Source organism: Heteronotia binoei, chromosome 3 (genome assembly GCF_032191835.1).
Source record: "Heteronotia binoei isolate CCM8104 ecotype False Entrance Well chromosome 3, APGP_CSIRO_Hbin_v1, whole genome shotgun sequence".
Lineage (NCBI taxonomy): Eukaryota > Metazoa > Chordata > Lepidosauria > Squamata > Gekkonidae > Heteronotia > Heteronotia binoei.
Genome location: NC_083225.1, coordinates 75,708,482 through 75,724,797, shown reverse-complemented (window position 1 = coordinate 75,724,797; position 16,316 = coordinate 75,708,482). Strand labels below are relative to the sequence as shown.

At 42.5% G+C, this 16,316-nt stretch overlaps 2 protein-coding genes across 2 annotated transcripts in view; one reads left to right on the top strand and one right to left on the bottom strand.

Moving 5' to 3' along the window:
* Positions 1–1,306, bottom strand: part of POLA1 (DNA polymerase alpha 1, catalytic subunit) — a 492,305-nt gene extending 490,999 nt beyond the window's left edge. Inside the window, exon 1 of the mRNA XM_060234091.1 lies at positions 1,107–1,306. Within this exon, the coding sequence (XP_060090074.1) occupies positions 1,107–1,158 (52 nt within the window). The 5' untranslated portion in view covers positions 1,159–1,306. The remainder of the gene's footprint in view (positions 1–1,106) is intronic.
* A 138-nt stretch (positions 1,307–1,444) lies between these two features.
* The window catches only part of PCYT1B (phosphate cytidylyltransferase 1B, choline), a 78,137-nt gene continuing 63,265 nt past the window's right edge, over positions 1,445–16,316 (top strand). Inside the window, exons 1-3 of the mRNA XM_060234089.1 lie at positions 1,445–1,588; positions 7,841–7,913; positions 12,984–13,108. Of these exons, the coding sequence (XP_060090072.1) occupies positions 13,037–13,108 (72 nt within the window). The 5' untranslated portion in view covers positions 1,445–1,588; positions 7,841–7,913; positions 12,984–13,036. The remainder of the gene's footprint in view (positions 1,589–7,840; positions 7,914–12,983; positions 13,109–16,316) is intronic.

Here is a 16,316-nt window from a genome sequence, read left to right as displayed (position 1 = left end):
TAACTGAAAAGAGCATACCCACTGTAGACTCTTTTACCTACTCTTTCACCTGTTCAAGCAATATTTGCAGCTTCTGGCTCAAATCAAAACAATGTTACCTATTCAAGCAAACAAGTTTCTATTCAGGCAAACAAATTATAAAACCCATCTATGTGATCTAAATAAAAAGTTACCAAATATTATCATTACCTTAGCTCCATTAATAAAGGGCAAATCCCACAAAATAACCAAATGTGAGATTGACATTAGATCAGTTCAATGCAAGGCGATGCTTTAACCAACCCAGCTATCTTTTAAAACATAAAGAGTAATTTTGACTCACATACACTACTGCAAACATATAAATATTAATTTGCCCAAGTGCCCATCACAGAGAAGCAACTGCTTTCAGAGGATCATCTTCAGATACTTCTGCAGACTGGTAAATAATTGAATTTTCCTTTCTTTCATTATTAATGTTCCAAAGATCACTAGTGTACCTGCCCAAGTATATTTGGGCAGTCAAACTAATAAGAGATTTTGTAAGCTAGAAGCTTCAACAGACTTATTTACAAACCTGCAGTATTCCCAACTTGCCAGAAGATAAAGCCATTTCACTTCGGTTACTACACTGGATGACTTAAACTGTACTCTACTCTCACCCCCTCCCAATTCTAACACCCAAAATTAAAACATACGAAGTCATCCGGCGACCTTCTTCCAGCTATTCTCCCCTCACGAAAAAACACCCTCACCTCAGAAAGGACAGTATCTGCCACCGTGGAAACCATCAAGAGAAGTAGCAACACTTCCCATTTTTCCCCCTCTACAACTACAAATGGAAAGCTCGACCCATTATTCTCCTTTCGGGGGCAAGCGAAGTGCGAGACTCCTGGCCCGCCTTAAACTAAACTATCTTCACAGTTTGTGGGCTGAACCTAAGACCAAATTCAGCGCACTTTCCTCGGGGAAGCGACCTGTCCCCGGCCTCCAAACAGAACTACCACTTGCTCGCTTCCCTCCCCTACTGTCGTTACAGCAGCCATGCAACTCGGTTGCCAAGCCCCAATCCATCCCTCCACAGCAAGGCGGCCCTCCAGACGCCCTTCGAATGCCCGCTCTCTAACCTCCACTGCATCCATCACCGGTACCATCGGGCGGGCGGCCACTCAAGTCCATCCTACTGCCGCCAACTTCACTTTCCCCCTGCTCCCGCGCCAAACCGCCTGAAAGTGGCGCGAGAAAGGAGTCCCAAGTGCCCCGGCTAGACAAACAGCCAATCAGAAGCCATGGCGGCGTTTCCGTCCTTCCTATTCCGCTTCAGGGTCGAGTAGGAAAGAGTACCAGTGGCTGGATTGTGCGAAAAGGTTGTCACTGGGAGGGGAGAAGGAAAACGTGCGCGCGGCTAGCATGACAAATTCTCATGCATGCGAAATACGACGTCAGAGGCGTGGACGGAGGAATTGTGGGATTTCGCACGTGGCTACTTGTAACAACATAGTACTGTAGCTTGTAAGGGATTTAATTTAGTATAAAGTTTTTAATATATGAAGCGGGGATTTTGAGGTTCGAAATGTACGGGAAGGTTAGTCTTATTTACGTGGAAAAGGTATTGCTTTCGTCCCTACAATTACTGTATTTTCCCTTCTTGGTTTTTGCACCATAGTAATCGCCAGAGTTTTATCGGAACCAATCTATTCTTTTTGTCCCAGGACTAAAAACAGACTAGTATTTTTGTATATATGTTCCATCGTTCACATCACGTGTAACTGATTGCAGTAAAAACACTAAACCTCGTTTGTTTACAGTAACCTTTAATATAGCGCCTAGAGTTAATCGTGATAAAAGGCTGCTGTTCTCCGACCGCATAACCAGGAAGCCCCACTGAACAGAATGGTACTTCTCAATAAATGTTCCTCGGATTACGTTGCCCAACTGTAGCCTGTAGCCTTATGCACAGTTCCCTTTGAACTCAGTGGAATTTACTTCTGAGTAAACTTAAGTTACAACTAGATGTTCTATTTCTCTTGTATGTTAACTCAAACGTAAATCTTACTATCTTCAAAGGGACTTGCTTCTAGGTATGATTTTATAGTATTGCAGCCTTTGTCACAACTGAAGTCGATTAGAGCTGATTTGGGCTCCATGACATTCTCCTCCATAATATTTCATGTGGTAGGTCACAATTATTAGTCTTACAAGTTAATATTCTTGAGAAATGAAAGATTTCAATTTTCCTTTCCGTTTTCCCTGTCCTACCCCCTTCTCTCTTGCTCAACTGTCTCAATATTCTGTGCTTCCTAGAGGTCTATAAGCATATTCAAACTTCATCAGGCTGGGGACTAGGGAGGATGCCTCTTAATTTTCAAAATAGTATATTCTGCGTAGCTGGGGTTCATCATCTTAGTTTTCAGAAATATCTCCTCATTTGTGAATGGCCCTGTTTCACTGCTCTACTCAAAATCACTTGACCATTGTTTTTGTTAATAAAAACAAGCTGGGGCAATATTATGAGATATCCCAGGTTTTTTGTTGTTCAGTTGCACAGTCGAGTCTGACTCTTTTCGACCCCATGGACAAAGTCACACCAGGCCCTCCTGTCTTTCACCATCCTCCAAAGTCTGCTCAAATCCGTGTTTGTTACATCAGTAACACTGTCCAGCCATCTCATCTTTTGCCATCCCCTTCTTTTGCCTTCTGTCTTTCCCAGCATCAGGATCTTCTCCAGTGAGTGCTCCCTTCTCATTTGGTGGCCAAAGTATTTGAGCTTTAGCATCTGACCTTCCAGAGAACAGTCAGGGTTGATTTCCCTTAGGACTGACTGATTTGATCTTCTTGCAGCCCAAGAGACTCTCAGGATTCTTCTCCAGCACCACAGTTCAGAAGCATCTATTCTTCTGTGCTCAGCCTTCCTTATGGTCCAGCTCTCACAGTCATACATTACTACTGGGAATACCATCGCTTTGATTACACAGACTTTTGTTGGCAGGATGATGTCTCTACTTTTCATTATACTGCCTAGGTTCACCAAGGAGCAAACGTATTTTAATTTCATGGCTACAGTCACCATCTGCAGTGGTATCAGGAGAGGACTACAATTGTGATCCCTTTGAAATTGTGTATACTGTCAGGGGCTAGTATTCTATCTCTCTACTCTCAGGAGCTAAGCTGGCAAGTATTTGAACAGGAGACCTCCAGGAAGTACCAGGGTTGTGATGTGGAGCCAGGCAATGGCAAACCACCTCTAAACAGCTCTTGCCTTGAAAACCCCACCAGGGGTTGCCATAAGTCAGCGATGACTTCATGGCACTTTCCTCCTCCCTTTCTTTATTAATGTTCTTCGCCCCTTGTAGCAGATTCTGGTGTCATCAGACAGTTTTGTGTATGAAGAGGTCCTTTTCTTTTGGATAATTCACAAAGTCATGTTTTCTGCATACCTGAGGAGTTCTACAGAAAGAGTCGTGCTTTGTCTGAGGGTAGCTTGCTTTTCTTATTAAATATAGTAATTATGATAGAGCCCATTTTGCAGGTGGCAACTGAGGCAGAGAGAGGGTGGGGAGATGCCACACATAAGGCCAAGCAAAGGTCTTTCATACTGACACCTGACTGACTGACTACCACTGAACTCCACTGAAAGTCCAGTCCTCTTAATTATACTTGGCTGAGAAGTTTAACTGGGTTTCACAACTTATTTCCTACTGAGTATGCTTAGGATTGCCTCTTTAAATGTGATGCATAATACTGTGATGTTGCAACAGTCATGGAACCTATTTCAGATAGACTTGCCAACTTGGGGTTTGGAAATACCTGGAGATTTGAGGGTGGAACCTGGGAGAATGGGATTGAAGGAGGGAAAAGACCTTGGTAGGGTACAATGCCATTCAGTCCACCTTCCAAAACAGTCATTTTCTCCAGGAGAAGTTGAATAAACATTTTAAATAATAAATGTTATTTATGTACGGTAATCTAGAAATCAGTTGTAATTCTGGGAAATTTCCAGTCCCCCTCCTCCCCGAGGTTGATAGCCCTAACTTCTGATTTCATCTTAATCAACACAGCTGCATAGGTTTGGTCTTCTGTGTAAACATTTTAAATACTTGAATGTAAAATATATACGAAACCAAAAGTACAAGGTGGAACAGGGGAGAACAGATAGAGAGAAGGAGAAATAAATGGGGACCACAGCTTAATGAGTTCTTTACCTGGTCACAGACAGAAGAAGGAAAACTTATATTTCAGGCATTGACATCAACCATAGTTGATGAAAAACCATTAATGAATTTATATAATAGACTTATCTAAAATTCCACATCTTTATTATCAAAACCTAGCAGCATTAAAGATGGGGGGAAATCATTTAACAAACAATGGTTTGATCGTGCATGCCTCCAGTCCAAACTAAGACAGAGCTTATAGAATGCTTTGAAGTGTTTCAATCAAATCCCTCCTTGGATACTAAAATCAAAACTCAGGCCAAGAAAAGGGTGTATAAAACTCTGCTAAAGAATAAAAAGACAGCAGCCACACATCTTTTATGGCAGTCACTCATTAAGACTACTATGGAAAAAGATAATTTAACTTTTTGGAAAATAATTTCTGGCTCACAGGGAAGCAAAGCTGATATTCTGGCAAGTTCTATCCAAGTGGAGATCTGGGGAAACCATTATGCCACTTTATATGAGGATCAGCAATATAAATTACCTATCGATGTTCCATCATGGTTGCAAGTTACAAGTGATGTCACATTGCTGATATCGCAGCTGAAAAATGGGAAAGCCCCGAGAAGTGATTTTATAATAGCAGAGTTACTTAAATCACATGTACGGTATATTAGTGGGCCCCAATACTGACCAATCTCTTTACATATATAAATTCAACAGCACAAATATCAAAGGATTAGGGCCTGTCCATCATAGTGCCTATATATAAGAAAGGGAAAAAGACTAACCCAAAAAACTTCAGACCAATAAGCCTTTTAAATACTATTTGCAAATTATACACCAAGCATCTATGCCTGAAGCTGTGCAAATTGTTAGAACGAGAAAACCTATTAGAAACTGAACAGGCAGGATTTACTCAAGGTTGCTCAACTTTAGACCATTGTCTGGTCTTAGATTATCTTGCCCACAAATATACAAAGTCAACAAAGGGTAATTTTTATGCAGCTTTTGTGGATCTCATGGCAGCTTTTGATACTTTATCAAGAGGAAGACTATGGGCAAAGCTGGAAGAGACATCATTAGATAAAAGGTTGCTATACCTCATAATCAAACTACATGAAAATAACCTTCAAATAAGATATTCACAGGATGGTAAACTATCTAATAAAATCCCAGTACAAAAGGAAGTCAGACAAGGTTGTCTGCTTGCACCTTTTTTATTTCATACTAGTAATAAGGCCCATTGTGAAGAAAAATACAATAGACTCTAGAAAGGGGCTCTGGATGAGTGCCCCCCCCACCATTGCTGTCTTTCACCCTCCCAAGTGAAGGCATGCACTTCCCCCCACCACCTGAAGGGGAGTTAATGTCTGTCATCTGGAGAGCAGTTGTAATTCTGAATTATCTCCAGCCCTCACCTGGAGATTAGCAACTGGTTCCCCAGGAGGAAATGTCATTGTATCTGTCTGAGGTCTCATCCCTCCTCAAACCCCATCCCTTAAATCTCCAGGAATTTCCTAACCTGGGGTTTGCAACCATATCTCCTTCCCTTTATTTGTCCCTCTTTCAGCTTTCCATTGCTTTCCCCCTCCCTGCAGCTTCTACATAGGAAAAGGACAATCTTTCTTTACACTGGTGGGGGTGGGAGACTAAATCAGCATACATCATTCTCCTCTCTCCACTTTGATCTGCACAACCTTGTAAGGTAGTTTAGGCTGAAAGTCTATGACTGGCCCGAAATCACCCAGTCAGCTTCCACAGCAAAAACCTGTGTCTGGCAGACTCCGCTCTGAAGCCCCCCCCCCCCCGCTTGGCTTTCACTCACCTCCTCACCAATGTTCCCTGTAAGCTGAGGAGTCTTGTGAACAAAAATTCTACTTTGTGAGCTACTGGCATTAAAGTTGTGAGCTACTGCATAAATTATTGTGCTCTGGGGTCATTTTTCCTGAGCTAAGACAAAAAGGCGTGAGCTGGAGTCAAAAAATCTTTGAGCTAGCTCATGCTAACTCAGCTTAGAGGGAGCACTGCTCCTCATGCTTGCTGTCTTCCCACCCACCCTGCAGCTGAAACAGACACCAGCTTTCCATCCCACCCCACCCCCCCGCATGTGTGTGTATGTGTCCCCATGTCTGTTGTGGCTCAAAGCCCTGAAACAGGTCCAGAATGCCGAGAAGGAAGAGTAATGTGGGGGGGGGGTGCAGGGGGAGCATGACGACAGTCACCCAGACACTGAAGCACATCATTCCTTTTGTTTGCAGGGCATCGTTGCCACCTTTTCCTGTCATATGTGTTTCCAGCCTTGTGTTTAGCATCAGAGTGAGCTTGTGGCATGATTTTTTTTTTTTTTGGCCTGGCATGGTTGTGTTATAAGATTATGCACTTCAAGGCAGGTATCTTCTACAGGGGAATTTATCTGACTTCAATTTTCCATCTTTTCCCCCCTCCCTGCAGCGTCTGTCTAGTAAAAGTACAGTCTTTCTCCACAATAAGACAAAAGCAGGAAGCAAGCAACCTCTGCAGGGTATAATGACATAGCCCTCACCTGGAGATTGGCAACAAGGGTTTTCCAGGCAGAAATGGCTAATTTTGAGAGTGGATTCTATGCCATGGTACCTGTCTGAGGGTACGTCGAGGAGTCTTCAGAAAGGAAGCTTTAATGCAAGATATCGCACAGGCACTTGGTTCTACAAGCACTTTGTTACACTAAGCACTGTAGTTGAGAATTTAGGTGCTTAGATGCATATTGATCCAAGGGATTAAATGTATTCACCCCAGTGTAATAATTGTTAAATTGTGTTGTGATGCTCACTATCTGAAAGTTTATATTTAAATGAGTATTTTTGAATCTTTTTGTATTTTGTTTTCTTTAATTCCATTACAATCTCTCAATCTTGATGTATACCGACGATGCAGTTCTTTGGTTTCAATCTCACCTGGAGATTAGCAACAATGGTTTTCCAGGCAGAAATGGCTAATTTTGAGAGTGGATTCTATGCCGTGGTACCTATCTGAGATCCCATCCTTTCTCAAACTCACCCTCTCTAAGCCCCACCCACCAAATCTCCAGGAATTTCCCAACCTGGAGTTGGCAACTGCTAATTCACATTGGCTGTCATAGAGGGACAGTTGTTGAACAGGAGCAAGCAGCCAGGCCTAGTTAAGTCATGCCAGCCAGATAGCATCAAGTCACCCAGAGGGTGCTGCCAGGCCTAAGGTAGCCAACCTCCAGGCGGAGCCTGAAGTTCTCCTGGGATCAGAACTGAATTCCAGACATCAGATTTCTCTCCCTATCCTGGAGAAAATAACTCTGGACTGTATGTTATTCTATTCGCCTGAGGCCTCGCCCTTTACTGAAAAAAGCAGCCTGGGTTGCCGAGCAACAGCCTCTGGCTAGCACTTCCCAGGTGGGAAATAAGCAGGGCCTTGCCTCTCTGGCTATTTGTGTGGCCTTTGGAGGCTGTGGGTGCTGGGAGGCCTTTTGTGAGGCCATAGTAGCTCTGCAGCACTTTCTAAGTTCTGGTTAACAGAGAGGACACAGAGAAGAGTTGGGTGTCTCTGCGGGTAAGACTGTTAACATTCCTGGGCCTTAACAGGCAGGGCCCAAGGAACACGTCTCTCACCGTTTACTGTTTGTGTCACTGTTTGCTTTGCAGCAGCGTTATTTGGGTGGGAGGTGGACTAACCCAAACTTCTTACAACAGGCCCTGAGAAGAGGCATTAGTAATCAGTAAGGCTCCAGGAGAACCTGTCAGCAGAGAACTGTCTCGCTCAAAGGTTAGTGGCCTTCTGATGGGGTTCTGGCCTGACGGCTGGCAGTAGGTGGATCACAGCAAGGCTACCCAATGACAGGAGGGAGTGGTGACAGAGTGCAAAGCCACTCCTGCGGTTGCCACAACTTCCAATAAAAATTGATAATCAAGCCACATGTTAGGCTTTTATTATATCTATGATGGTGATATTTGTGAACACTTATTTATTTTTATTTATTTATTTAATGGACTTATATCCCGCCCTTCTCACCGAGGTGTCTCAGGGCGGCTTACAACATAATAATTCATATAATTCAATTTAAAACGTTTACAAGTACAATTAAAACCATAGTTAATAAAACAAGATAAAATAAAACCAGTGGTCTATAAAAGCATTTTTGTTCCATCTAGAGATGTTCTCATTATCAGTTAGGTGTTATAGGCCTGCCGGAAGAGGGCTGTCTTACAGGCCCTGCGGAACTGCCCTAGGTCCCGCAGGGCCCGCACCTCCTCCGGCAGCTGGTTCCACCAATAAGGTGCCGCTATTGAGAAGGCCCGATCCCTGGTGGATTTTAGACGGGCCTCCTTTGGCCCGGGGACTACCAGCAGGTTTTGTGAACCGGAACGTAGTACTCTCTGGGGAACGTGTGGGGAGAGACGGTCCCTAAGGTAGGCAGGTCCTAGGCCATATAGGGCTTTAAAGGTAATGACCAACACCTTGTACCGGACTCGGAATATTACTGGCAGCCAGTGCAGATCCCGGAGCCCCGGCCAAATGTGTTCCCATCTTGGGAGCCCTAATAGCAGCCGGGCAGCAGCGTTCTGCACTAACTGCAGTTTCCGGGTCCGGCACAAGGGTAGCCCCATGTAGAGGGCATTACAGTAGTCCAACCTCAAGGTGACCGTAGCATGAATCACTGTTGCTAGGTCGTCGCGCTCCAGGAAGGGGGCCAACTGCCTTGCCCGCCTAAGGTGAAAAAAAGCGGACTTGGCAGTGGCTGCTATCTGAGCCTCCATCGTCAGAGAAGGCTCCAATAGCACCCCCAGGCTCTTGACCCTGCCCGATGCTGTCAGCGGCGCGCCGTCAAAAACTGGCAGGGGGATTTCCCTTCCTGGGCCGCAGCGACCCAAGCAAAGGACCTCTGTCTTCGCCGGATTCAGCTTCAGCCCGCTCAGCCTAAGCCACCTAGCCACTGCCTGTAACGCCCGGTCCAGATTTTCTGGGGCGCAGGCGGGCCGTCCGTCCATAAGCAGATAGAGCTGGGTGTCATCAGCATATTGATGACAACCCAGCCCATACCTTCGGGCAATCTGGGCAAGGGGGCGCATATAGATGTTGAATAACATCAGGGAAAGTTCCGCCCCTTGAGGCACCCCGCAATCAAGCGTGTGTCTCTGGGACAGTTCCTCCCCAATCGCCACCCTTTGTCCCCGACCGTCAAGGAAAGAGGAAAGCCATTGCAAGGCCAGCCCCTTTGATTCAATGTCTACATACAATGGACACCCATGCCCCTAGTTTATCAGGAGGAAAAAATCTCTCAATCTTGATGTATGCTGACGATGCAGTTCTTTTGTCACAAACTAAAGTTGGCCTAAATTGTGCCTTTAAGTAATTAAGTGAACAATGTGATATTGAACAGTTATCAATCAATTATTCAAAAACTAAAAATTTACATTTTAACAGGCAGTACAGGAAGGCTAACTGAAAAATCAAAGGTAACAGCAATGACTAGGTCAAAACCATTTATTACTTAAAAGTCATTGTACATACAATGCCAGTTTTAAAACACACACAATTGCATCAGCAAATGCTGCAGAAAGGAGTGCCAATACTATCCTTAGATTTTTTAAGAAAGAGGGCTTGGGTTTTTTACCTGTGGCTCTAAAATCATTCCAAGCAAAATCTTTAACTCAGCTTTTATATGGGTCACAAATTGTTTAACTGTTAATGTTAAGATTCTAGAAACTGTACAATCGAAATTTATTAGGGCTTTGTTTAATGCACCAGGTGTATTTCAAATGCGATCCTAAGGCAAGAAACAGGCCTCCCCAGAGTAGAGTTAAAAATATGGGAATATGCCATTTACTTTTGATTAAGGATACATTTAAATCCAGAGGGTTTAATACCCTTTTTCCTAGCCTCTTAACCGTACCCCGTATGGTCTGCAAAGATAACTGATAAAGTTAGAATGATTGGGTTGAATCCAGAAGAGCTATTTGACATGGGTCTGAGTAAAGCAAAAGCCCTGACATCGGAAAGATTGAGCTATATTGAACTGCAAAATGATGTAGCTGTGTTTCCCATAAAATACAGAAGTTTGAAAAGATGGCTGAACTATGCAACAGCCCCATATCTCTTGAATATTGTCTATGAGAGATATAGATGGGCCTTTTCGGAAGCACACTTCAATGCATTTCCTTCTGCAGTATTAACTGAAAGATTTTCTCAGTTATCAGTACAGAAGCAATATTGTCCCTGTTCTGAAAAAGTAATTGAGCATCACGCATGTCCTTTTGCATTGTGAATCCTATCAGAAAGAAAGACTGTAACTAATTACTCCACTTCTCTCTTAAGTTTGTACCACTGAAGTATATATATGAATGTTAGGTCTGTTGAAGTACTCTGTAAATATCTCTTAGAACAGGGGTGTCAAACTCATTTTTAGGAGGGCCAGATCTGACATAAATGAGACTTTGTGGGGCCGAGCCATGCATGTTGTAAAATGTAATGCCAGATAGCAGAGACTTAGACTTTATAGAGGACACAGGCCAACACAAAGATACCATTTTTTAAACTTAAGATAAAAACATGCTTAAAACTCTTGCAATATTTTGTTTAAAACAGAAAGAGGGGGATAGTGGGTTTTTGCAAAATAAAATAAAACATCAAAATAAAATAAAACATCAAGAAAAAGTGCAAGGATCACAGCAGAAACTTTAAAAATAAAATGCTCTCAGCCTGGGAGAACATGAAATGGCATGGCATTGCAAGCTCTCCTCCCCACCCCCGAGTCTACTCAGGTTAGCAATGGCTCTCCAGTGTAATATCCCCCTTTGACTGTGTGTTCCCAAGTTAGAGTACTCTCTAGGCACTAGCTCTCACTCCATTGAAAAGAGACAAAGCTTGCTCAAAGGATCAGCGCTTGATTTGCAAGGACACACCTCCAGGAAGCTTCAGCTGGCCACAGGAATGCTACAGAGTTCCTCTCTATTTAAACACATAGACAGCATTGCAAGGAATTGCATGCCGTGGCTGAGTGGCTCAGACTGAGCGGGCTGAAGCTTAACCCTGCGAAGACAGAGGTCCTTTGCTTGGGTCGCCGCAGCCCGGGAGGGGGAATCCCCCTACCAGCCTTTGACGGTGCGCCGCTGATAGCGGCGGACAAGGTCAAGAGCTTGGGGGTGTTATTGGAGCCTTCCTTAAAGATGGAGGCTCAGGTAGCAGCCGCCGCCAAGTCCGCGTTTTTTCTCCTTAGGTGGGCAAGGCAGTTGGCCCCCTTCCTGGAGCACGACGACCTAGCAACAGTGATCCATGCTACGGTCACCTCGAGGTTGGACTACTGTAATGCCCTCTACATGGGGCTGCCCCTGTCCCGAACTCGGAAATTGCAGCTGGTGCAGAATGCCGCGGCCCGGCTGTTATTGGGCCTCCCAAAGTGGGAGCACATTCAGCCGGGTCTTCGGACTCTGCACTGGCTTCCAGTGATATACCGAGTCCGGTACAAGGTGCTGGTCATCACCTTTAAAGCCCTATATGGCTTGGGACCTGTCTACCTGAAGGACCGTCTCTCCCCGCATGTTCCCCAGAGAGTACTGAGGTCGGGATCACAAAACTTCCTTACTGTCCCTGGGCCGAAAGAAGCCCGCTTGAAAGGTACAAGAGAAAGGGCCTTCTCTGTTATGGCCCCTACATGGTGGAATCAGCTACCGGAAGAGGTGAGGGCCCTGCGGGACCTTGTTCAGTTCCGCAGGGCCTGTAAAACAACCCTCTTTCGGTTAGCCTACACCTAGCTTGAGAATTTTAATGCAACCTGCCAGATCTCTGTATATATTGGAATATTTATTAATTTTTATGGTTTTATCTGTTTTATCTGTTTTAAAGTTATTCCCTTACATGTTTAAATATTGTTTAATTTATGTTGGATCTAATGCTGGAAGCCGCCCTGAGCCACTTGTGGGAAGGGCGGGATATAAATTCTAAATAAATAAATAAATAAAATAAAGGAAAACGTGGAGTGGATTTTCTGTTTATGTCTGCTCTGCCCAGAAGCATGAAAGAAAATCCATTTCACATTTTCTTTGCATCTTTGCTTTCAGCTTTAGCCTCTGTAAAAAGAAGACAGAAGGAGCTGGTAATGGCTTAGGCAGCCTTGGAGCTTCACAGGATGATGACAAGAGAAGGGTGGCGGGAAAGATAGCCCAGCGGTAGCAAAATTTTGTACAATAGTAATTAGAAAGCGGAAATGTTTGGAATTATCTAATAGATTTTTAGTGTTCTGAGTTTTAGGAATGTAAGATGGCCTTAAGTGATATTTTGATCTTGTTGGTGTTTGCCGGTAATCAATACTGACTGACTGACTGAACTAGACATACTAAACTGTAATGGCTAAAGTAATTTGTAAGTCAGTCAACACCAGAGCTTTAACCAATATGCCATTTAGCATGGTCTTTCTTCAAACTGAAACTGCTCCCATAACAGCAGTGCAGTTTAAACAATAGCCTTTCACCTTTATCCTAAACATTATTTGCTCAAAAATCCTCATTATTTCCTTCTTACTACTTTTATTTCCAAATAAGTATGCTTAAACTTGCAGAGTAATTCTAGTTTTTCTTAATGTATTGTTCCAGTAGATTCCACTCACCCTTAGTGAGCATATAAATTTGCATGGGTTGGAGAATAGGAAATCTGGCAGGCAAATTTAGGTCATCCTATTGCAAATAATCTTATCAGATTATGTTGACATGACCTTTAAACCTTGTTGAAATACTCATAAAGAACAGCTTGGAGCAACCTTTACTCCCTTCTTTGAGGGGTAAGGGGAGGAACCCTCTGAAATTTGATCAGGTGACTCACAGTGACTTTAAATGTGTTCAGTTTATAAATGAAAACTATTGGGAAGAGGGTGAAGGAAAAGCCCATTAGCAAGAATGGTAGGCCAGCAGAAACACAAGATAGACAAGAGATATCCAGATACACGTTCTTGCAAATACCGACGAAAGGTGGGTGATGTTTTAATTTTTGTTCTGCTAACTATAATATTATATAGTTTTCTCTGCAAATTAATGATGTCATTCTAAAATCAGATAATTACTTTCAAATAAGATACATTTTATTTAGGGTATTTACACACCTATAAGCAGTGATGTAGCAATGCGTTAGTGTGAATCTTTATTGTTACTATAATTAATAAGTAATGCTGAATTTTCTAATGCAGGTAGATTTCACTCAGTCATGCTATGATACATAACATAAAAATATACAAATAATTAAAAGCAGTATTGTATATGTATAAAATGTGTTAGAAAAATTATTGTTTTTATCAGCATAACAAGAATCAATTGCTCCCTATTTAAAAAGTGCTATTATTTTACAAATGTCACCTTGGCACGAATTCCTTATCTATGTGATAAGGAAGCCGTATTAATTAAACAACTTACCCCAAAGGTTTGTGCATGTTTACATAGGTATGTATAGTACTGTATACTAAGCAGGGGTCATTTTGTAGAAAAAGGTGCTGGAGCTCATTAGCACAATTCATTTGCATATGCCACACACCCCTGACATCACCAGAAGGTATACTAAATTCTGTCAGCTCAGCATCTACCCTAAAATGCTTCTTGAATTATAATGGTCTTAATAATACTTTTCTCCCAGCATACTTTTTAAAAAATTACTTTCTCCAGAGTGGCATGATGAAGATTTCCATCTGTCTGCGTGATGTGTTTTGGTTATTTTCCCATTTTTGGTGGGGAAAAATATTAGAAAGTTTGTCAGATCCTAGAGTTCAGCAAAATTCTCACAGGGGGTTTGAACAATACAGCTCAGAAGCAAAGGGGTTTTTTGGGGGGGGCAGGGAGGAAGAAAGAAAGAGCACAATAAAATTTAGAGGTTCTGGAGCTCTGCTCCTGTGACCTCCTGTCCAAGATGAGGCCTGATACTAAGCTGCATACATTGTTGGTCCAGTATTGTGTGAAGTAGGCAAGTTCACAGAAACAGTTACTTTTGCAAGTGAGTGAGCTGCACTGGAATGCTTTAAAATTGTAGTAAAAATGACACTCCCCATTATCTTGGAATTAGTTATAAAGTATTTAGAATGAATTACGTAAATGTGCCCAACAAGATGTGAAGGTTCCATGTCTAGCTCTAAGGAGTCAGTCATGAGATATTACTAATTAGTGCTTCTAATGCATTCTGATATTTTCAGTCACTTATGTTTGGATTACTGTGGTAAACTGTTGGTCCACAATATCTGCATAGTCTTGAAGGTCTGTAAATACCACTGTCTCTGTCAGTAGGAGTAGCTGCAGCATGAGTAATAGACAGCCACATCATAATCAGAAAAGAGGAGTACATTTTGTACTATCTAACATTGCACTTCTAGACAAAGTTACACCCTTCTATGCCTGTTGAAGTCAATGGGCTTAGAAGGGTGTACCTTTGCTTAGGATTGCACGGGTCAGTATAGAGGGAAAGAAATGTATCTTGGGATGGTTAAAACATCAGTTTGGAAGTATGTGACATGCCTATCCTATAAGTCCAACTGTCTATACCCATGGGATGCAGAACACAATCCCAAACATGTTCATTCAAAGACCCAATGAGTTCAGTTGGGCTTGCTTCCTAATAGTATGTTTAGGATTGGTTCATTTTTAGATATTTTGGAATGTTTGGTTTTTCCATAAGTTACTAAACAACATGTATAAGTACAGATCACGTTATTTTCTGTTCTGCCTTCTGTCCTTTCACTGCAGTACCAGCAACATAATACCCATCCCCACATAATGACATATAACATTTTACTTTCATTTCATTAGAAGAGAGATCTTCTGGGCAAAGAAAACACACAGCTGAGATTACTGAAGGAGGGAGAGTTGCAAAATGGGAATAATATCCCCTCAGATATGGAAATAATAACATTTTACACGGTGGTTGTAATTATTAAAGCAATATAATGTATTTATTTTAATGATATTTAACCCATTTTTCAATCAGATGGTCTCCGTAGTAGCTTTCAATAGATTAAAATTATTTACAGAAATAACAGTGACTACTGAACTTCTAGCTGGCACAGAGGCCAGATTGTAATTCACCTCATTTCAGTCCCTTAGGACAACTGAGAGTTAGAGCTGACCTATTTTTGGTAGGGAGGGATAAGCATGCTCCCTGTAGTGGCTCATTCTGTGGCTAGTATCTGCAGCTAGGTCTTCCTCTTGTCCTACTGTTTTTCCTGGAAGAGAGGTGGGGCAGCATACCAGTGGACCTTGGATGTCTGGCTGCTGCAAAGACCACAGAGTCCTACATCTCACCTCAGTCCAGGGGCAATTCAAATGAAGTGGATAGCACCTTCTTAACAGCCATTCTGCACCTGCCATGTAATCTTCCTGTAATGACAAAAATGTTATATTTGGGGTTGTGCAGCAGAAGCAGCAAGATCCAATAGAAAATCGTAGCTGACAACTGAACAATGACTGTATGAAAAGTATTGCCTGGATAGCCCTTGAATGCGAACAATCCTTAAAGGCCACAGACAGTGCAAACCTGTGACATTTGCTACAGAAATGAGACTACAGAAACATTTGCTACAGAAATGAGACTTACTCTGAAGTAAATTTACATAAGAATGCAGCCTCAATGAGGAGCAGAGCTTTTTTGTAGCAGGAACTCATATGCATATTAGGCCACATTCCCCTGATGTACCCAATCCTCCAAGAGCTTACAGGACTTTTCATACAGGGCATACTGTAAGCTCCAGGAGGATTGGCTACATCAGGGGTATGTGGCCTAATATGCAAAGGAGTTCCTGCTACAAAAAAAGCCCTGATGAGCAGAGAAAAGATCCAGTTCAGGACTGATGGTGATTTTTCCATGCTGAATTTTTTTCCAGTGTTCTTCATTAGTTCCTTGAATTTTTCCCATAGTTCCCCAGTACTTTACATGCCCATACACCGAACAGGTTTGATGTTAGGATAAAATGATAAAACCCAAATTATAAAAAAGGATAATATATATATAAAAAAGAATAAAACGCACTTTGGGTTCTCATGGGGGGGGCGGGAAGCAGGGTATATGTATCCTAAATGAAAGAAGAGAATATCCTAGCACAAATAACTGATGCTATTAGCACTGTGTCTGCATAATCATTGCTGGGACATTTATGTTACTCTGATAAAGTGCACATATTAGCATTAGATGGCTCTGCGGCTCATA